Here is a 17,290-nt window from a genome sequence, read left to right as displayed (position 1 = left end):
GCATGGAATTTTAAACCTGCCGTCCCTGTTTCTCTCCTATCACATATATTACACACCCTCCACGGCGAACAGAGAGCCTCAAAGAGAGACGCTAAGCCTCAACATCCAAATGCAGCATCTCCCACCTCATAGAGCCACACCCAAGTCCACAAGCTAGTCCTTTCTCTCATCTCTTTTCTGTTGCTGTCCCTGTTCCTATTCCTGTGCCTGCGCCATGATCGTGGCTATCCTGTGCCCCCTAATGTAAAGCCAAAATACACTACACATGCTGCGTTATATTACATAGATTGCATGCGTCGCCCCTTTCCTTCACCGCCAAACCACCATTCTGCTCAACCGCCGTGCCAGCCCTTGCCCGGGTTTAGGCTGCAAGTCGTTCTGGTTGTCATCTGTAGTGTTTGCTGGACCGGCAACTCTCGTTCTTTCTGTGTCTTTGTTTCATCCCGTCCCTTTCCACTCAAACACGTGGGAGTATCGCGTGCCGAACATGCTTCCTCACAAGGTTTTTTACTCCGAAAGATCGGGCATCTGTCTCATAAAAAGGACAAAGGGCTCCATTCGATGACCGAAATGTCAAGGACACCTTCTCGAACGCATGCGGCAGAGACACACTCGCAATTGTCTTTAGTCCCAGCCGATTGCCCCGTCCTTGAGTGAAAATTATTTTCTCTCACAATCCTCGTTGTCACGCTCCATGCTTTCACCAAACGCTTCGCCACTCCAAGCTGCTCCCTCTTCTGCCTCGTGTGGCGGAGGGTCGAATGGCTTCCCATCAGAAAGACTCTCCCCCATTGCAGAATTCCATAGCTCGCGCTAGCATGCCGCTTCAGTGCTGCTCTGCATTCTCATGTCTCATTCTCCAGCGTTCCTTCAGGCACCACTGCCACGGACTTGCAGCACTAGAGTCGATGTCCCAGGTCCCTGGCCTTGTGTCTCACAGTCTCACATTCCTTCCTTTCACGCCTGTCGAAGCACAAATTTCTTCATATTTTGTTCCATTCTCTAACGGGGCCCTGCTAATTCAAAGGGCCTATTCGTCGCTGGGCTTCTTTGCGTCCAGCTCCCCAATGACAACCCTCCATCGTTGGAACACTCGAGCAACCGCTCGTCGCTCTTCCGGTCCCTGATATCGTCCAACGAGATCCAAGACCCACCCTATCCGTCGCGACCGTCCATACTCGCCCCTTTTCAAGTCCTGTGTTACTTCCATTACCAGAGCCGTGACTACTTTCCTGGAAAGTTTGATGTGATTATCTTGGAGCCACGTAACACATAAAGACATATGCCGTAATCTCGTCCTGTCAGTCAGATGCTCTGCTTGGGAAAACCAGATAACCATATTTTCCAACAGTGCCGCCTTCTTCTTTGTGAGCCGCTCTCGTTGTGCTGCGCTTTGGTTTCTCATAGTTGCGCCACTGCTGACAACCTTCCAAACGGTGGCGATATCGAGGGACTCATCCTTGATCATGGCCTCTACGTATTTCGTCCACCTCGTCCAGTTCCATTGTGACTGGATCTTCCCATACACTTTGGTCGCATGGCTCTCTAGGAGCGTCAACAAAACGAGCGCCATGTTGTAATCGTCGCTCGCGATGGCCAGCTGCTTGAAAGGTTGGACGGGCAGATGATCCTTGCTTTTGCAGAATCTTTGAATTGAACTCATCAGCTCATCCTGGCATCCGAATCGACGGACAGCCTTAAGAAGACTCCTCAGCAGCGCAAGGGTTCGGCCGGGTGATTCGCAGTCGCAAACATGGATGACCAGTGCAGCAAGACTAAGGTCTGATTGTTCAGCGGAATCCTGGCTCCATCGGGCTTCGATAGCTTCGTGGTTTTGCAAGTATCCACGACTGTTCCATTGCTGTATAAGAAGCCGGCTGAGGTCTCGGCCGAGAGGCTCGGGTACTTCTGGGTCAAAATAGGCTGATCTGACGCAAGCGTCTAGAAGATAGTCCTGCTTCACCTGCGGCATGTGGGCTAAAATTTGCAACCAAACAAAACGAAGCTTTTTGGCAGCGGCTTCTCCGAAGGCCGTCGAACCTTCGTAGACGGCAGTTTCCATTTTGCGGAGTAACGTGCCATGGTCGGCAGATGATAGTTCGCGAAGCGCGACGCCAATATCCGCTGCCCGTTTGCGCCCGGTTGACCGAGACATAGTTAGTGTTTGCACAGCCGCAATGATGCCCTCTTGAACATCGCTGACATAGTGAGAAGGAATTGCGTCGAGGGTAGTTTGAAACAAAAGAGTCGTCGCGTCATTGACAGGCAGTTGTGCTATACGCATTAGCAGCTGGTTCCAGAAGCTGCCTTCGAATTCTTTCGGTCCCAGGACCTTAGAGGATGCAATTCCGTTGACAACGGCCGAAAGAAACATCTCGATGGCTGCGTTGACCACATCGCGATCGGTCTCGGTGTCGAACAAGGATTGAGGGAAGGTTGAAACGGCTATGTCCAAGTCCTCGGGGTCAAGGATACCCAGCTGGAGATCTTGTTGAAGCCCCCCAATAAAGTGGTAGTATGTAGATTCGATTGCCTGGGGCGTAGATGCAGCGACAGCAGACCGGGCTTTCAAGAGCTTTCCCATAAGCACGTTTGTAGATGAATAGATTTCGTCCTGAACCTGTCTGGTATCTTCCTTGCCAATCTGTATCCCCTCCATCCTTGGCGTCGCGACCCACGATAGGACCGACTGGCTATGCTGGCTTTGCGTATCCTTCCCCTCTCTTGCTCGACGAGCAGTTGGGGGTTGCCACTTCCATTGGCTTAGATCGACGGGAAATTCAATCGCCCAGGGAGGCAACGTCGATTGATGGTCCATGTGCACATCCGTCATTTTCCTTCTGCCCAGCCGCTTCCTGCTTTCCAACGGGCCCGGCAGGGAGCTCGACTTCCGACGCGCGAGACGCGATACATGGCAGTAACGCTCAAAGGCGCTCGCCAGCACGCCGTCTGTGATCCATATATTGTCCAATGGCGCCCGAATGTGTTGCTGGACTATTCGGCAGCACTGTACGGTAGGCCGTGACGGCATTTGAAGAGTTGCAGCAGTCGGATGACGTCCGCAGGTGAAATTTATGCTCGACGATGATCAAGATGGGCCATATCTATCAGATGATGTTGTATATGGCGACTCGGACGCGGTTTCGATTGCAATTGATACGACGGTTACGATTGATAGCTGTTTCGTGATGGAAGCAACAAAATGCCAGGGAGGTCAGCGAGTTTGGAAGAGCTTGGATTGGCAGCCCCACTAATGTCAAGCCTCATTGTGGCTAGGCAGCTCCGGTCCGGGGACCTCGGCGATGTAGGCTGGTAGGATGGGGAAAGCTGCTTTGGCGGGGTTTTCAGTGGCCGGGGAGGGGCATCTTGTATTTAGAAGGAATCTACAACAGTCACAAGCAGAAATCACCAAAGCTAGCCGAAAAGACAAAATGGAACTGACATTCGAGCCATTGAAGAACGACCTGCTTCTGCGGGCGGCACGCGGTAAGCCAATGGAAATCTCAATCTCTTCAACATACGAGTCTCACGCAAACCTAACCACTTGATGCAGGCGAAACGATCGAGCGCCCGCCGTGCTGGATCATGCGGCAAGGTAAGGACACCGCCCATCCTCGTTCAAGCCATCACACGAACAGTGAGGAAAGAGATAGTCTGACGTTTGATCTATTGAACCCCTACAGCCGGCCGCTACCTCCCCGAATACCACGAGGCCAAGGGCAACCGCGACTTCTTCGCCTGCTGCCGCGACCCTGAGATCGCCAGCACCCTGACCCTGCAGCCGATCGAGCGCTTCGCTGGCCTCCTCGATGCTGCTATTATTTTCAGCGACATTCTCGTTGTCCCTCAGGCCCTCGGCATGACCGTCGAGATGGTCGATAAGAAGGGCCCTCACTTCCCGGATCCCCTCAAGTCTCCCACGGACGGCCAGTACGACCAGGTCATGGCCAAGAACGTCGACGTCGCTTCTGAGCTCGACTACGTCTACAAGGCCATTACTCTCACCCGCAAGAAGCTTGCCGGCCGCGTGCCCCTCATTGGCTTCTGCGGCGCCCCTTGGACGCTGTTCTGCTACATGGTGGAAGGTGGTGGCACTAAGCTCTTCATCCAGAGCAAGACATGGATCTACAGATACCCCGAGGAATCAAAGAGGCTGCTCCAGAAGATTGCCGAGGTGTGCGTCGAGTACCTTGCCCTGCAGGTCAAGGCTGGTGCTCAGGTATGTTTCCCTTCCAAGGCGACATTTGTGCACGGGTGTGGCTGACGACTGTAGCTTGTCATGGTCTTCGACTCCTGGGCCGGCGAACTCGGCCCTGCGGCTTTCGAGGAGTTCAGCAAGCCCTACCTCTCCTACATCTCCGAGAACCTGCCCAAGAAGCTGCAGGAGATGAACCTTGAGCGCGTGCCCATGACCGTCTTCCCCAAGGGCGCGTGGCATGCCCTCGACTCCGTCTGCGACATTGGCTACGACGTCGTCGGTCTCGACTGGATGCAGAGCCCCGCCGATGCTGTCAAGATCCGCGGCAACAGACGCGTTGCATTCCAGGGCAACGCCGACCCTGGCGTCCTATACGGAACTCGCGAGAACATCACCAAGGCGGTCGAGGAGATGGTCAAGGGTTTCTGGGGCCAGAAGAAGGAGTGGATTGCCAACCTTGGACACGGTAGGTTCCACTAACGCTTTCTTCCCGACACAGACGGGGGAAGAGATGAGCTCTAACTAACGATACACAGGCATCACTCCCGGCGTCAACCCCGAGGATCTCAGATTCTACCTGTCTGAGATCCACCGCTTGACGAGCAACTAAAGAAAAAGGACGGAAGATGGAACGTCTCGGTAATGATACGAAGCATGATAATTTAAAAAAAAGCATGAATCATCACTCGGATTAATAGGTATACCGGTGCATGTCAAGGGAACGGTCCGGGGCGGGCAAAATACTATTCAGGTCATTTTAGCGACTGGGCAGGTATTAGACCAAAATCACAACTCAATGGAAATTTATCGCGCAAATCAAGGACTGTGGTTTTTCAACACCTCCAAAAGTGACGATCAAAGACACGTGAATGGCAAGGAGTGATGAGATATAAGTATTTTTGTTTCTTCCCCTCCATTGTTTACATGTTTGCCTTTTCAAATCCTTCTCAAGTAAAACCCTCAAAAGTAGTAGCCGAAAGTGAATGGTATCAAGAACTTTTTTTGTTTCATTTCAACAGTTTTCAACACGCCATATTCCAAACGCCCAGAGGTAGAACAGAGAAGGGAATAGAGAGAGAGAGGAAAAGAAAATAAAAATTAATCAACATCCTTTCCCTTATATCTTGACCCAAAAAACTCCGTCGCCGAAATGAGCAATACATGGATGGTGGCCATAGCTGGTGCCTTTCTGGCAAAAGAAAAAAAAAAGAAAAACCGTTCCCTCGACAAATAAAAGAAAACTACGCCCAATCGTAAAGGCCATCGCCATGGTTGAGCGTCATTATCGCCATTGAGAAACAGCACGACGCAAGAATCAGAGAGAGATTATTCGTGTGGGAACCCCTCCCTTCTCTGAGACGAGAAAAGAATGCTCATGCTTTCTTGGTCAGGTTGTTAAGCCACTGCTTTCCCTTGGCAGCGAGGCCGTTGGCGCCGTCCTCCGGGCTGCGACGACCAGCGGTGGGCGAGGGCGTCTTGCGGAGCGAAGATTCTTCGTCGTCGACGACGGCAGCGGCGCCGTCGAGCTTGGCCTTTTGCGCGGCGGCCTCCTCCTCCGAGCCCGACTTGAAAACGTTGGCGGCGCCGCCGCGGCCGAAGTGGGAGCCGGAGGTGCTCTCGCGGCGGGGGACACTGTTAAGCAGAGCACGTATTAGTTATGGTTTGTCATGTCTCCTCGGCTTTTGGTATCACTCGGTCTCATATGATGTTCCAGAGATACATCAGAAACCAGCATGATATCTCTGTTTTCTTTCTTTTCCCAATTCTCCTTCTTGGCGCGGGAAATACTTACGCTTCTACATCCTGGCGCAGACGTGTCTCATAGGGGTCAGCGTTCTTGGCCATGTTGCCAGAGCCACCGCGGCCGGTGGTGACGACCGAGGTCTTGAGAGTTGGTGTCTCGAGGTCCTTGGGGGTGACCTTTGGCGACTTGGTGCTGTCGGCCATGTTGCCGGCACCGCCGCGACCGTGGGAGGCAAGCATTGTATTTGTGTGTTTGTGACTTGGTGGTTTGGTTGCACGACTGTCTATGAGGTGCGCAAATTCGCCTTGTAAAGGGCGAGTATGTAAATGTGTGTTGTCGTGTTGAGTCGAGATGAGCGCGCGCGCGGTCGCAATACTGTAAGACGTGCGACGGGGGTTTATGACAGACAGCGTGGGGGAGGAGGAGGGATGGTCTTCTAGCTGCGGGGCGAAGACGGACAATGGGAAAACGTGTTGCTGCTGAATGGAGTTGATTGTTTGGCCACGCTAAGGGGTAGAAACAGGGCCAGACTCTGAAACTCTCTTGTCTACTGCTTCCTCTTCTTCTAGTTGTTTTTTCTCGGCTGGTTTTCGTTTCTCCGGTTAAGATCAGATCCCCCCCAAAAAAAGATCAAAACGAGTGAGCTTGACAGGACTGTGCGGCGGCGGCGGCGACGCAGCAGCCAGATGGGAGACAAAGGACTTAAATAAGGACACAGCGGCACAGCAACATTTTTGCTCTGTCTTTGTTTAAGCTTCATCGATGGTGGGAAGCAAGGATAGGTATGTCCGCAAGCAGCTATTGCGCTACCTTTCCCAGTACGGCGTAAGCAAATCCTTGGCCTGTTCCTCCCAACCTGACGTAGGTTGCGCCGACAATTGATCACAAGGTCATTCAGATATTTTTTTTTTCCCTCTCGTTTCCCCCCCTCTCATCTTCTGCACAGACCTGGGCTTTTTTGGGCTTGAGAGTTCCCCACATGCCATCAGTGGACCATGGTCTCGGTGATGGCTAGCTTGGCGTATGGGCCATTCCCAATTGTGTTTTTTTTTTTTTTTTTTTTTTCACATTTTCTTGTCTTTCCCTTTTGCTTTTTTTTTGCTTTTTCTGCAGTGGATACTCCTCAATGGTAGATGGGGTAGGCAAAAATGTTGGAGGAAGAGGGGAGGCAGACAACGGTTGCTGGGAGCTTCAAGGGACGTTGCAACTTTGGCAGGGAGCGGGTGCTTTGGAGAACCATGGGGGCGGACAAGCCATTAACAAACCAAAACGTAATGAAAACAACGACGTCCAGCCAAAAACACCACGCACACGCTTAACCGACAGGCACGACGGCCCCCAGCATGCCCTTCCCGAAGGGTCCCTGGCCCGCCTTGTCTGGGATAGGTCAAGCCCACGGTGGTGTCATTCATGGTGCGTGTGTCACTTGATCGCAATCTTCGAACCGCCCGTCGGGCCCATGGCAAACTCGCGTGGGCGGTGGATGTGCAATTCGCAACGATCCATGAGCCTCCTTTGGCGGCTTTGTTCTCAAACGGCCCATGAACGCAACGTCGTCAGCCTCGAGTTAAGCTACCCCTCATTATGAGTGTGTATGTGAGTGTGTGTACTTAGGCAAAAGCAAGGCTTTCGTGGCTGTCAATTGCCGCAGATGACCGCTCCAGATTTTTGCGCAATCTGGCAGAAATATCCGTGTGAGTGAATTGCTGGTCTTGCACGTTTACGTCGGCCTAGAACCCAAAGGCAAATTGGCAGGGCTTCGCAGCCTGGTCTGAGGGGTCTTGTGACTTGAGTGATATAACTTCCTATCCGCTGCCAATGTTCCAGGCTGCCAGAGAGGGCATAAAAGTGCAGAGAGCCATTCCGTATATGCAGCACTTTGAGCCTCGGCCACAGGCGTTGAGTGATTTAGTAGTATTAGTAGTAGTAGCAGCTTGGCGTGCGCAATATACGTCGAGTAAAGCCGGCAAATAGTAAACCGTAGAGACGGAAAAAGGGAAGGAGAAGGAAAGGCTGCCGAACTGAGAAACGCCAAGGCTTTTCATCAATTACACCTTTTCACGCCAAGCCGATTATTCGAGGTCCTCCTACTGATACCTCACCACCAATCGACGTAACCCATCCGTCAGTGGATGTCAATCCTGATGCCGAGGCCGAAATTGCACCATGTGCCGTCTAAAAAAAAAATTAAAAAAAAAAAAACGAACAAAAAAACCATGATGGTGATGCCATACTAGACTCATGTTCCGTGACTCGCCAATAAAAGCATCATCACCTTCATTGCCCGCTTCGCGAATTATGCGGCTCGCGCAATTTGGCATTTCCCACTGGGCGCCGTGCCGATAGAGAGTCGTTCCCCTAATGGAGGGGGCTGAAACCTGCAAACAACTGTGACCGGCAGGGCTGCACCCCAGATTTGCGGACGAAATGGGAACATTGAAATCTGTCATTGAGGGAAAAGGTTTTGCGCCAGCCACGACTCTGCCTTTTCGCATCCATTGGTCATCCGAACAGCGCTCATTCAATCACGGCCGTCTTGATCTTTGCTTGCATTCCCAAACACCAGAGGAACAGGTTACGGTTGTGATCGTCCCCTCACTTCCATCTCATAAGACCTTGCATACCGTAGTAGTATAGAAACTCTGGCCTAGAATGGCTGGTTCTCACTTGCTGATTGGCTCGTAATACTTTTTTGGTCTTTCATGGCTGTCAGTCTGGGCGGCGCCGAGGTGGCAACTCTGAAATCCTAGTTCAGGCGTTGGCTTGCTTTAGTATAGACCTTAAACTCTGCCCATGTACTAGTACGCACGTATCGACTCTCCCAGTCTCGGCCCGGCCTGTTGGTAGGTTTTCAGCACTTCGGCAAGCGGCGATCTGCATCTGCGAAGGCACATCGATTTGGCCTGGACGTCTGCGGACGACGCGCATTCATTGGTATCCCGCTGTCTCGAATGTCCGGCGACGGCCGATACGCGTCCGGGGCTTTTTCTTTCATCCTAATCGTATTTCGCTACCAAATCTTTATTCAAGCCTGTACTCTAGGAAGACGGCAGAACTTTAATTCAAACTGGTAGCCGTTGGTCGGTGCTGTTGTTTGGTGGCCACTGCTGCCGAACAATCCGACCTGAGCCGTCTTCAAGGCTTGACCGACTCTGACACATAGAAGGAAATGGTTTCGTTACTTTTTGTTCTTTTCCCCTATTCATCTCGATTGCGGAACCATGAAGGATGCCAAGAGGGACAACTAAAGCATTCCTACACTGATATGCTGGCCCGGGATACGCCGGCGGTCGAACTAAGTAGGTGCATGTGAAGTTTGGCGTCAGCCCAACTCAAATCCGATCGGTTAAAGGCTCAATGAAGACAGCAGTCCCGCGAAATGGTCAGAACATCAAAGATACAGCTTCATTTCTTCGAGGACATCTCTGATATCCATGTGCTCTTGGTCAGCCGCAGGCTCGAAGCTGTAGTCCCGTCATGGTCAGTTGACATTGATGCCAGAGCCAGACCTGTCACTTAAATCTCGATTTTATCCGTTCGCACAGACTTGACCGCTGGACTTGACATCTGGGGCGCCCCAGTTCGTGCGCTGTTACGTCTTGGCCGTTGGGACGATGAATTCCCTTAGACGCACCCGCCATGAAAAGTTGCTAATATAGAGGCTTGTCAAGGAAGGTCCTATGTAACGCGGGCGGGCTCCCGTACTATGTATCCGTAATGCACAACCATATCCAACTTGGGATGAACAAGCAAAGCGGGTGCACATCATCCTTTCGGAGGGCTCCACACCCGTGCTAGCGCGGCAACCGGATCACCTCCGAATGCCCTAGACCTTGCGCGTTCCTCGACCAAGGACCCTTGGATTCTCCACATCGCGCCTACGTTGTTTCGTTGGTACCGTAGACATCTGCCAGCTCATCTTTCCCGAGACGGATGTATCCTCTGGGGGAAAAATGGCCTAGGGCATGATGAGACTCCCGATCTCGAAGATCCGTTGATTCGGATGATCAGATATATATCATGCTTGTTTCATCTTCAATCTTTCTTGAGCAAGGTGAGGTCTGCCGCTTGGTTGCTACGATCCTGCTTTACGCCGCTGCTTCCTAAAGGCTTGCTTGATGTGTTACCACGAGTGAGGAAAAGAAAAAAAATAAAAATAAAACAAAAGTGTAGATCATGCGAGAAAGACTGCAAAAGGTCGAAGTGACACCGGCTGCATAATAGCTTCCAGCAAGGATGTGTTTGGAATTCTGTCTCTAAAGCAAGCAGAAAATTGGATCATCTATGCTGCGCGAGGGCCTGTCGGCACTCTCTGAGTTTTGGTACCGAGAGCAAACGAAAGGTCATTGCGAAGCATGGGGGGAAAGCTCCAGTATCCCAAATCCATGCCTCCGGCGCCAATCATCTCATGATCCGATTTGTTTGGCCAAAGAAAAGCGACCAAAAAAAGACTACGAGAACATTTCGAGCAGTGTTTCTGCGGCAATGGCATAGCGGGCTAGGGTTTCCCCGTTGGAACAAACGACTTGCGTGACTCACCGGCTTGTCAGGCAGCCTGACTGTCAAAAAGCAATGCTCAAGGATAACAAGACGATGAGAGGTTGCATTTCAAATCATGCATTGCAATATTAGTATAAGCAGGGGCAGCATGGGGGTCGGGGTTGTTACAGCTTCAAGACACCTTCCTCCGGCGTGTGTAATACCGCCAAAGGGGCAATCAGTGACAACAAGCAGCCAGTTTAACTGCTAGGCTTGTAAGGCGCGGCTAAGGCCAGCTTCCGGCTTGGCCAACAAGGACCAAGGTGTCCAACCTGGCCTTATGCCGGGCGCTGTGTTGCTAGGATCCCACTACGATTTTCGGCAAATCTGGGAAAGAAAGCATGATCTAGGGTGAAAAAGAATGTGGACGCCTTAGAAGATACGCAGCATGATAGGTAGATTCACACTTTGCTGCCTTTCATTAGAACTCTAGTGGCAGAGGCATAATTCGAAATGTGAGAAAATAAGCAAGTCACGGTGCTCCAGGGGAACAGTAGCCGAAACACGAAGCCCCAAAGGAGATTGGTACGATGTGTTAGGCCATATCAATACCAAACGGCATCCAAGGGGAGACGGTCTAGATGAGAAATGCCACAGCGAGCATGTCCAGATCGACAGAAGGCACAAGAACTGCGCGACCAATCGAGGGGGGGCGGTGGACAGAGCATGGTGGGTAACACGGTAGACGGGGATGTTGCAAGCCGGCTTCCGGTTTGGTGCTGACGCTCGGGATGGCGTACGAGTGGGAGATGAGTCTTGCCTCTTGTGTGCATCAAGCCCCGGTAAGGCCGAATATGGCAGTTTACTTTCGTGGAGAAGCTGTACCAAGAAACTGACGAGTAAGTTCAGGGGTGATAGACCTGGCGTGCCCTTTTCCTTTGGGGATATGGCATGGAGTCATCCCCAATGAGGATCAAATATGCTTGGGCAAAGCCCCTCTCCGATGCTGGAGGTGCGGCTGAGGTGATGCGCCGAGCGGGCGTTGGACATTTCGGTTGTGTCTGTTGGCACCGAGGGAATGGTTTGGCATAAAGTAGGGATGCTGCTAATGTCGGGCTTGATACATGCGAGCAAATGGTTCGTTGGACCATAGTGTCGGGATGGGTGTGTCTGGCAGGATGACGACGCTTGTGGTGTATGAAATCGGGTCGAGTTGCCGATTTTGTTTTCCAGCCCGGTTTATTCTGTACCGTTGAAAAGCAAGCACTACTACGTGACGATATCATGGTGGCAAGATATCCGTAAGCCTTAGGTGGCCGTAATCTTGGGGAGGTCAGGCCTAAGACATTACGGAGCAAAACTAAGTTGAATGGTCATAGAGCATGTGTGTGGTGGCACACGGGGAGAGCTGTTGTAGGATACTCGACTAAGACAGAGTAGAAGGGCATGGGATTGTTGAGTTAACTCGCGTATGTATCCGTAGGTGCTGCACTGTCAGTTGGCTGGTTGGGCAGAGGGGCGATTCTCTCAACCCTGCCCCTTCCCCTGTCGAGTGTGAATTTTTGCCTGCCCCTTCCCCTGTCGTTGCTTTTGCCTAGCCTGGAGCAGGGAGATACCTATAGTAAATGCACGATGCCTGAGCGGCCCGCTTGCGCAGCTCCTTGCACGGCATCAGACTTTAAGGATTTAGAAGGCGACGGCGATTGAAAGGGGCCGAGGGGCGTCTGAAGGCATCGGTTGGTAACTGTAGGTAAAAATCGAAGACAAGAATGTCTGTATCTCGAACACAGAGTAAGACAAGGTAATTTTCGAGGGTCCTTTCTGCAGTCTCTCACAGTGGAACCTAAGTCGAACGTCAGACTTGGCCCAGGCCAAGGTACCTTAACTTACCTTACCTTAGCTTATCTACCCGGATACCTTAAGACAACATCGGCCTATTCGAGCCAGGGTAAGTAGGTGCTTACTACTGGAAAGATAGGCATGCCATACAGGCAGAAGCCAAGGAAGGGGGAGGGGGCAATCAGGAGAAGTCAAGAGCTGCCGAGGCTGATAGGCAACTGCCTGCCTTACCTGCCTCTTTCCACCTACATAAGTGCCTCGATCTGAGCCCTGGAAATAATAACAACGATGGTGATAGACACAAGGGAGAAAAAACCAAACACCTATGATGAACGCGCACGCTCCCTTTCACAATATCCGAATTCCCCGTCCCTAACTGTCCAGACGAGGCATCTCCACCTGGTAGAAAGAGGCAAGAGGGTCGAAGACGGTAAACTTGTGGTCCATGGACCAGCATCTAGCGGGCCATGATCCGTTCCATACTCCAGCGCCGCGCATCGCGCATCGCACATATCCACTGCGGCCGCAACCCAAGCACAAAAGCAAGGAGAAAGAAAATGAGCCGGCGCATCAACAAACCCCGCGGTAATGTTGACCGAGGGCCTTCCACACAAACGACTAGTACTGCGTTTCAACAAGCATCTATTTTGCTCTGCAAGAATCAGGCACACGATACTGAGGGTGTGGCGTGTTTGTGTACTTGACCTCGCGGCACTTCACATCATCGCGCAGTTGCATAAGTGTAGCTGATGCTCTGACATGCACCGCCTTAACTCGGCCAAGAGACCCAAGGGTATGGACTGGGGAATCAGCTGAAAGGTTCGGAATATGGAGCAACAGCAGAAGCGACGGCGGCGGCAGCAGCAGCAGCAAGCCTACTTTTACTGCACAATCGTCTCAGCTGCCATCTTCGATCCACGGTTGGAGACCCTGCCATCTTGTTCACTCAATTGTGACAGGCAAACTCATGTTATCTTTCCGTGCCCGCCGCCACCCGCCTGACGTCTCGTTATAGTAACATCAGTGTTAATAGTAGTTGGTAGCAATGCACTGTCAATTTAAAAAATAGAAAAAAAAAATAATAGGGTCAAGCACGTCTCTGCGGTTAGGCATTGCTGGAAGGGAAGGGCAGCAGCAGCAGCACATGCCCCTAGCCCATCCTGCCGTGCCCCGTTCTTGTCCCTTCCCTCCTGTCTGTCCTGTGCTCTCACTCCCCTCTCTCCCCCCTCGCCTGTCCCTGGACTCTTGGGTGCTCCACTCGAACCACTTGCCCGCCCATATCCGTCCACCACACACACAGACCATCACTTGCACCCCTCCCTCCCCTCTCCCCTCCTCCAATTGCCCAGTGACTTGCGTCGGTAGCTGCTTAGGTTTCTCAAGCTACCTTGTCCCTCTACACCACCACCGTGAGGTCCTGCCTGCGTGCCTGTACCTTGCCTGCTTGCCTTCCACTTTACCACGGTACCATAGGAGCGTACTGCGGTACCTAAGAGCTCGAGCGCCTCCGAAACCCAATACATCTTGTATTTGAACCCAGCCCGACCCATCCTTCGTCCCTTTGTGCTTCTTCCAAACCAGATCGCATTTTTTTCGTGCTCGCCGAATTCTTAAGGTATCGTACTCTCCCTCCCCTCAATATGCTGCTGTTGTTGCTTCCTACAGTCCTTTTTGCTATCTTCAAATCATACCTCTTTGCCTTGTTTCCTCTCGCTAATCTTCACCGTCCAGTTGCGACCCGCGATAGCTTTACCCTGCCCTCCACCCCACGACGAGCAGACCAGAGTCACGGACAGTCGCGAGGAGCCGCCGAAACCATGAACTACGACCAGCAGCACCAAGCCGCCGGTGGCTACCACCACATGGCTCCCAATCCCTACGGCCATCAACTTCCTCCACCTTCGCAACATCACCCATCTGCTCCTCAACACCATCCTCATCCTCCGAGTCAAATGCCACAGCTCCCTCCCATGTCCTATCCACCACCGGCACCATTGCCTTCCAACATGGCTGGCAACGGCATCCCTCCTCAGCATCTTCCATCCGCCCCTGGTGCTCCTGGAGCTGCGGCTCCCCCCGCTCAGAAGACTGGCCCTTTGCCTGAGATCTCCAAGACCGACGACCAGGGCAGGCAATACAGGTTTGTCACACTTGCACACAGTATGTGGCAAAAAGCGTCCTTTTTCTGACTTCGTCCACCCATAGGCTTGATGTTGTACAGCAGCCCCAGCGAGCGCGCATGTGCGGATTCGGTGACAAGGTAAGCGTCTTATCAACGAAGATGGTACCCAGGATTCGGCATCAGCGCTGACGCTTCTAATTAGGACCGCCGGCCCATCACCCCTCCCCCTTGTATTCGAGTCGTAGTTTTCGACCCTGTCACCAAACAAGAAATTCATGTCAAGTAGGTTTAGGGCCCGTATGCTTGCTTTTGACCCTGGCCCTTGCGCTAACAGCAACTGCTTTACAGCGAAGTTGACCATGCCCACTTCATCATCAACGTTGACTTGTGGTCAGAAGATGGCCAGCAGGAAGTGAACCTGGTCAGGCACTCATCGACCACGGCTTCCATATCTACTACCATTCCGCACTCCTTCACGGGACTGAGAGATGATATCCAACCCATCCAGCCCTATGCCCAGATTATGCCCTCCTATGGCGCCCCTTCCATGGGTTATGGCCAGCAGCAACCTCCGGCGCCGGGCCAACCGCCCATGGTGCCAGGTTACACTGGTTATCAACGTGAGTTACTCGATCATTGCCAGTTCGTTTATATGGCTGAATGGCTAACAACGCGACAAGCTCCCCCAACGGGATACCAATCTACAAATGCCGCATTCGCGCCCCCAACCCAGTACTACCCGCAGCATGCGTCAGCCACTGTGCCGTCACAGGCAGACATGGCCTACGGCCACCGTCAGTCCATGTCTATGGCCTCGAGCCAGCCCCAGGGCATGTTCACTCGCAATCTGATTGGCAGTCTTGCGTCGAGCGCTTTCCGTCTCAACGACACTAACGATAACGTCGGGATCTGGTTTATTATGCAGGATTTGAGTGTCAGGACCGAGGGTCACTTCCGGTAAGCACGCCCGAACGAATTAAGAGTTAGCGGTGTGGCTAATAATACCTTCAAAGGTTGCGTTTCTCGTTTGTCAGTGTTGCCAAGCGCCCCGGTCAGCCGTCCGCCCAAGGCTCGATGGTCAATATGGGCAAGTCACCCGTTCTGGCCCAGTGCTTCAGCGACGTATTTCAAGTCTATTCTGCGAAGAAGTTCCCCGGAGTTTGCGAGAGCACAGCTCTCAGCAAGTGCTTCGCTCAGCAGGGTATCAAGATCCCCATAAGGAAAGATGGGCCTTCGGACAGCAAGAAGGGCAATGATGACGAGGAAGATTTCTAGTGAAGTGTCTAGTCATTTTGATGTTGAACGGCGCTTGGAGTTTTGGGAAACAACAAAGTGCATCATGCGAAAGGTACTCGGGCGGCTAACCGGATTGGTTTCTTAAACCTCTACAAAAATCATGGTATCAGGCAAGACGTATCACTGCCCTCGTGGCTTATACCCCCGTTATTAGACACCTTAATAGATCTAGCATGGGGTTTTCAAATGAAATGCGATGGTTCTGCACTGCGAGTAATTCAAAATCTTGCAGTTCGGTAGTCTGGCAAGTCTGTACTCTTGACAATGATGGTAGAAGCTGCTTTGATTTGGGGTTGAGTATCTTTTTTGTCCTTTCGGAATTCAGGCCCGGCTTTCCCCCTTCACTCGGCCGGGAGAGCCCCCTCCACTAAGCCGCATATACGATGCCAGCCAACCTGGCCTCAGCTATTCCGCGAAGGCGTGTGTGCGTGTCCTTGCCTTAGTTCCCGTTGGGGTGGAGATTTCTGCCCTGAGCAGCCAACAGGACCTGCTTACGCCGCAACGGCTACCGCCTTTCTGCAGACAAGCCCATCTCGTTGGATTCGAAGCTTAGTGGTTACGCCACACCGCCCCCCCCCCCGTCGCGGCAAACGAAGGGGTGACGTGCGCGCGCATGTGAGTGAGTGTATGTGTGTGGAAAATTGCCGTTTGTTTTCCTTACAGACAGACGGCGAGGAGGTGATGTTTCCCGTGAGTTGTGTTTCTTGATACACTCGACTGATCCCGGCCCACAGCTGCGGCTTCTACATTGCCCTCCCCCACCCCCCCTTTTGGCCTTTGGTCTGCCTTTTGTCTCTGGCCACATCATACGGTATGGGTAAATCAAATCATCATCATCATCAAAGTGTTCTGCCAAGCAGCATTATTGTGAGAACCACACTCTGATCAAGTAGTCCATGTACATCTTGGGAGCAGCTGTTGGATGGATGGATGATGTTGTTCCATTGGATATACGGATTTGTGCCACGCCAGCCTACAACACCGCCTCTTCATAGAAAGCTAGAGGTTAGAATTTCTCGCTCATATGAATTTCACAATGTGCAAAGGTAGAGGTTTTCACATGGCAAGGGCAACAAATCTAATGTTTTGGACTCTTGTCCACGGGATATTGGAAAACTACAAATGATGCCTGCAGTCTGACTGCGAGGCAGCTCCAACGCCTGACACGCCCTACCCGGGCTCAACTAACAACGCTCAACGCTCCCAGAGTTTTCATTGCTGATCCTTCCTTCTTCATGAGAAGCCGCCAGTGACATGTATCAGCTGACATGGTCGCATTCCATCCGTCAGACCTCATTATGTTGCCTGTATCAAACGCCATCTTGTTTTCATCTGAAGAACAAAGAGAAACAAAAGAAAAAAAGGCGGAGAAAAGAGGAGAAAAAAGAGCCTTAAACTGTACAAATCGAGGGTGTTTCCCACCATTGTTCCTTTTAGAACCAAGCCCATGTCCCTCCGCAAAAGTGATATAAATATACCGACTGGGTCTTTTTGTTTTCATCAGCAATAACACATGCCGTGGGTGCCACAAAAACATCACCGCTCAGTTAGCATGCAGGCATCCGTCGCGCGCATGTGCCTGACTGCACGCAGACCTTATCCCGCGAATGGG

General features: G+C 52.1%; 4 protein-coding genes across 4 annotated transcripts; 2 read left to right on the top strand and 2 right to left on the bottom strand.

Annotated features, from left to right (window-relative positions):
* Positions 1-1,030: 1,030 nt before the first annotated feature.
* On the bottom strand, positions 1,031-3,031 carry CTRU02_205982 (uncharacterized protein; the record flags this gene model as incomplete). Its single annotated transcript, XM_036723058.1, has 1 exon — positions 1,031-3,031. The coding sequence occupies one exon, from the start codon at positions 3,029-3,031 to the stop codon at positions 1,031-1,033; it is 2,001 nt and encodes a 666-aa protein (XP_036585356.1).
* A 400-nt stretch (positions 3,032-3,431) lies between these two features.
* Positions 3,432-4,808, top strand: CTRU02_205981 (uroporphyrinogen decarboxylase; the record flags this gene model as incomplete). The annotated part of the gene is made up of 5 exons (XM_036723056.1): positions 3,432-3,486; positions 3,554-3,595; positions 3,684-4,219; positions 4,274-4,664; positions 4,735-4,808. 5 exons carry the CDS (start codon positions 3,432-3,434, stop codon positions 4,806-4,808), a joined length of 1,098 nt encoding a protein of 365 aa, XP_036585355.1.
* Positions 4,809-5,571: 763 nt separating this feature from the next.
* On the bottom strand, positions 5,572-6,181 carry CTRU02_205980 (uncharacterized protein; the record flags this gene model as incomplete). The annotated part of the gene is made up of 2 exons (XM_036723057.1): positions 5,572-5,830; positions 5,991-6,181. 2 exons carry the CDS (start codon positions 6,179-6,181, stop codon positions 5,572-5,574), a joined length of 450 nt encoding a protein of 149 aa, XP_036585354.1.
* Positions 6,182-14,077: 7,896 nt separating this feature from the next.
* Positions 14,078-15,657, top strand: CTRU02_205979 (developmental regulator VelB; the record flags this gene model as incomplete). The annotated part of the gene is made up of 5 exons (XM_036723055.1): positions 14,078-14,400; positions 14,466-14,520; positions 14,585-14,664; positions 14,731-15,339; positions 15,396-15,657. The coding sequence occupies 5 exons, from the start codon at positions 14,078-14,080 to the stop codon at positions 15,655-15,657; spliced, it is 1,329 nt and encodes a 442-aa protein (XP_036585353.1).
* Positions 15,658-17,290: the final 1,633 nt, after the last annotated feature.

Source organism: Colletotrichum truncatum (assembly GCF_014235925.2).
Source record: "Colletotrichum truncatum strain CMES1059 chromosome Unknown Contig_0003, whole genome shotgun sequence".
NCBI classification, from domain to species: Eukaryota; Fungi; Ascomycota; class Sordariomycetes; order Glomerellales; family Glomerellaceae; genus Colletotrichum; species Colletotrichum truncatum.
This window is presented reverse-complemented; position numbering and strand designations above follow the sequence as displayed.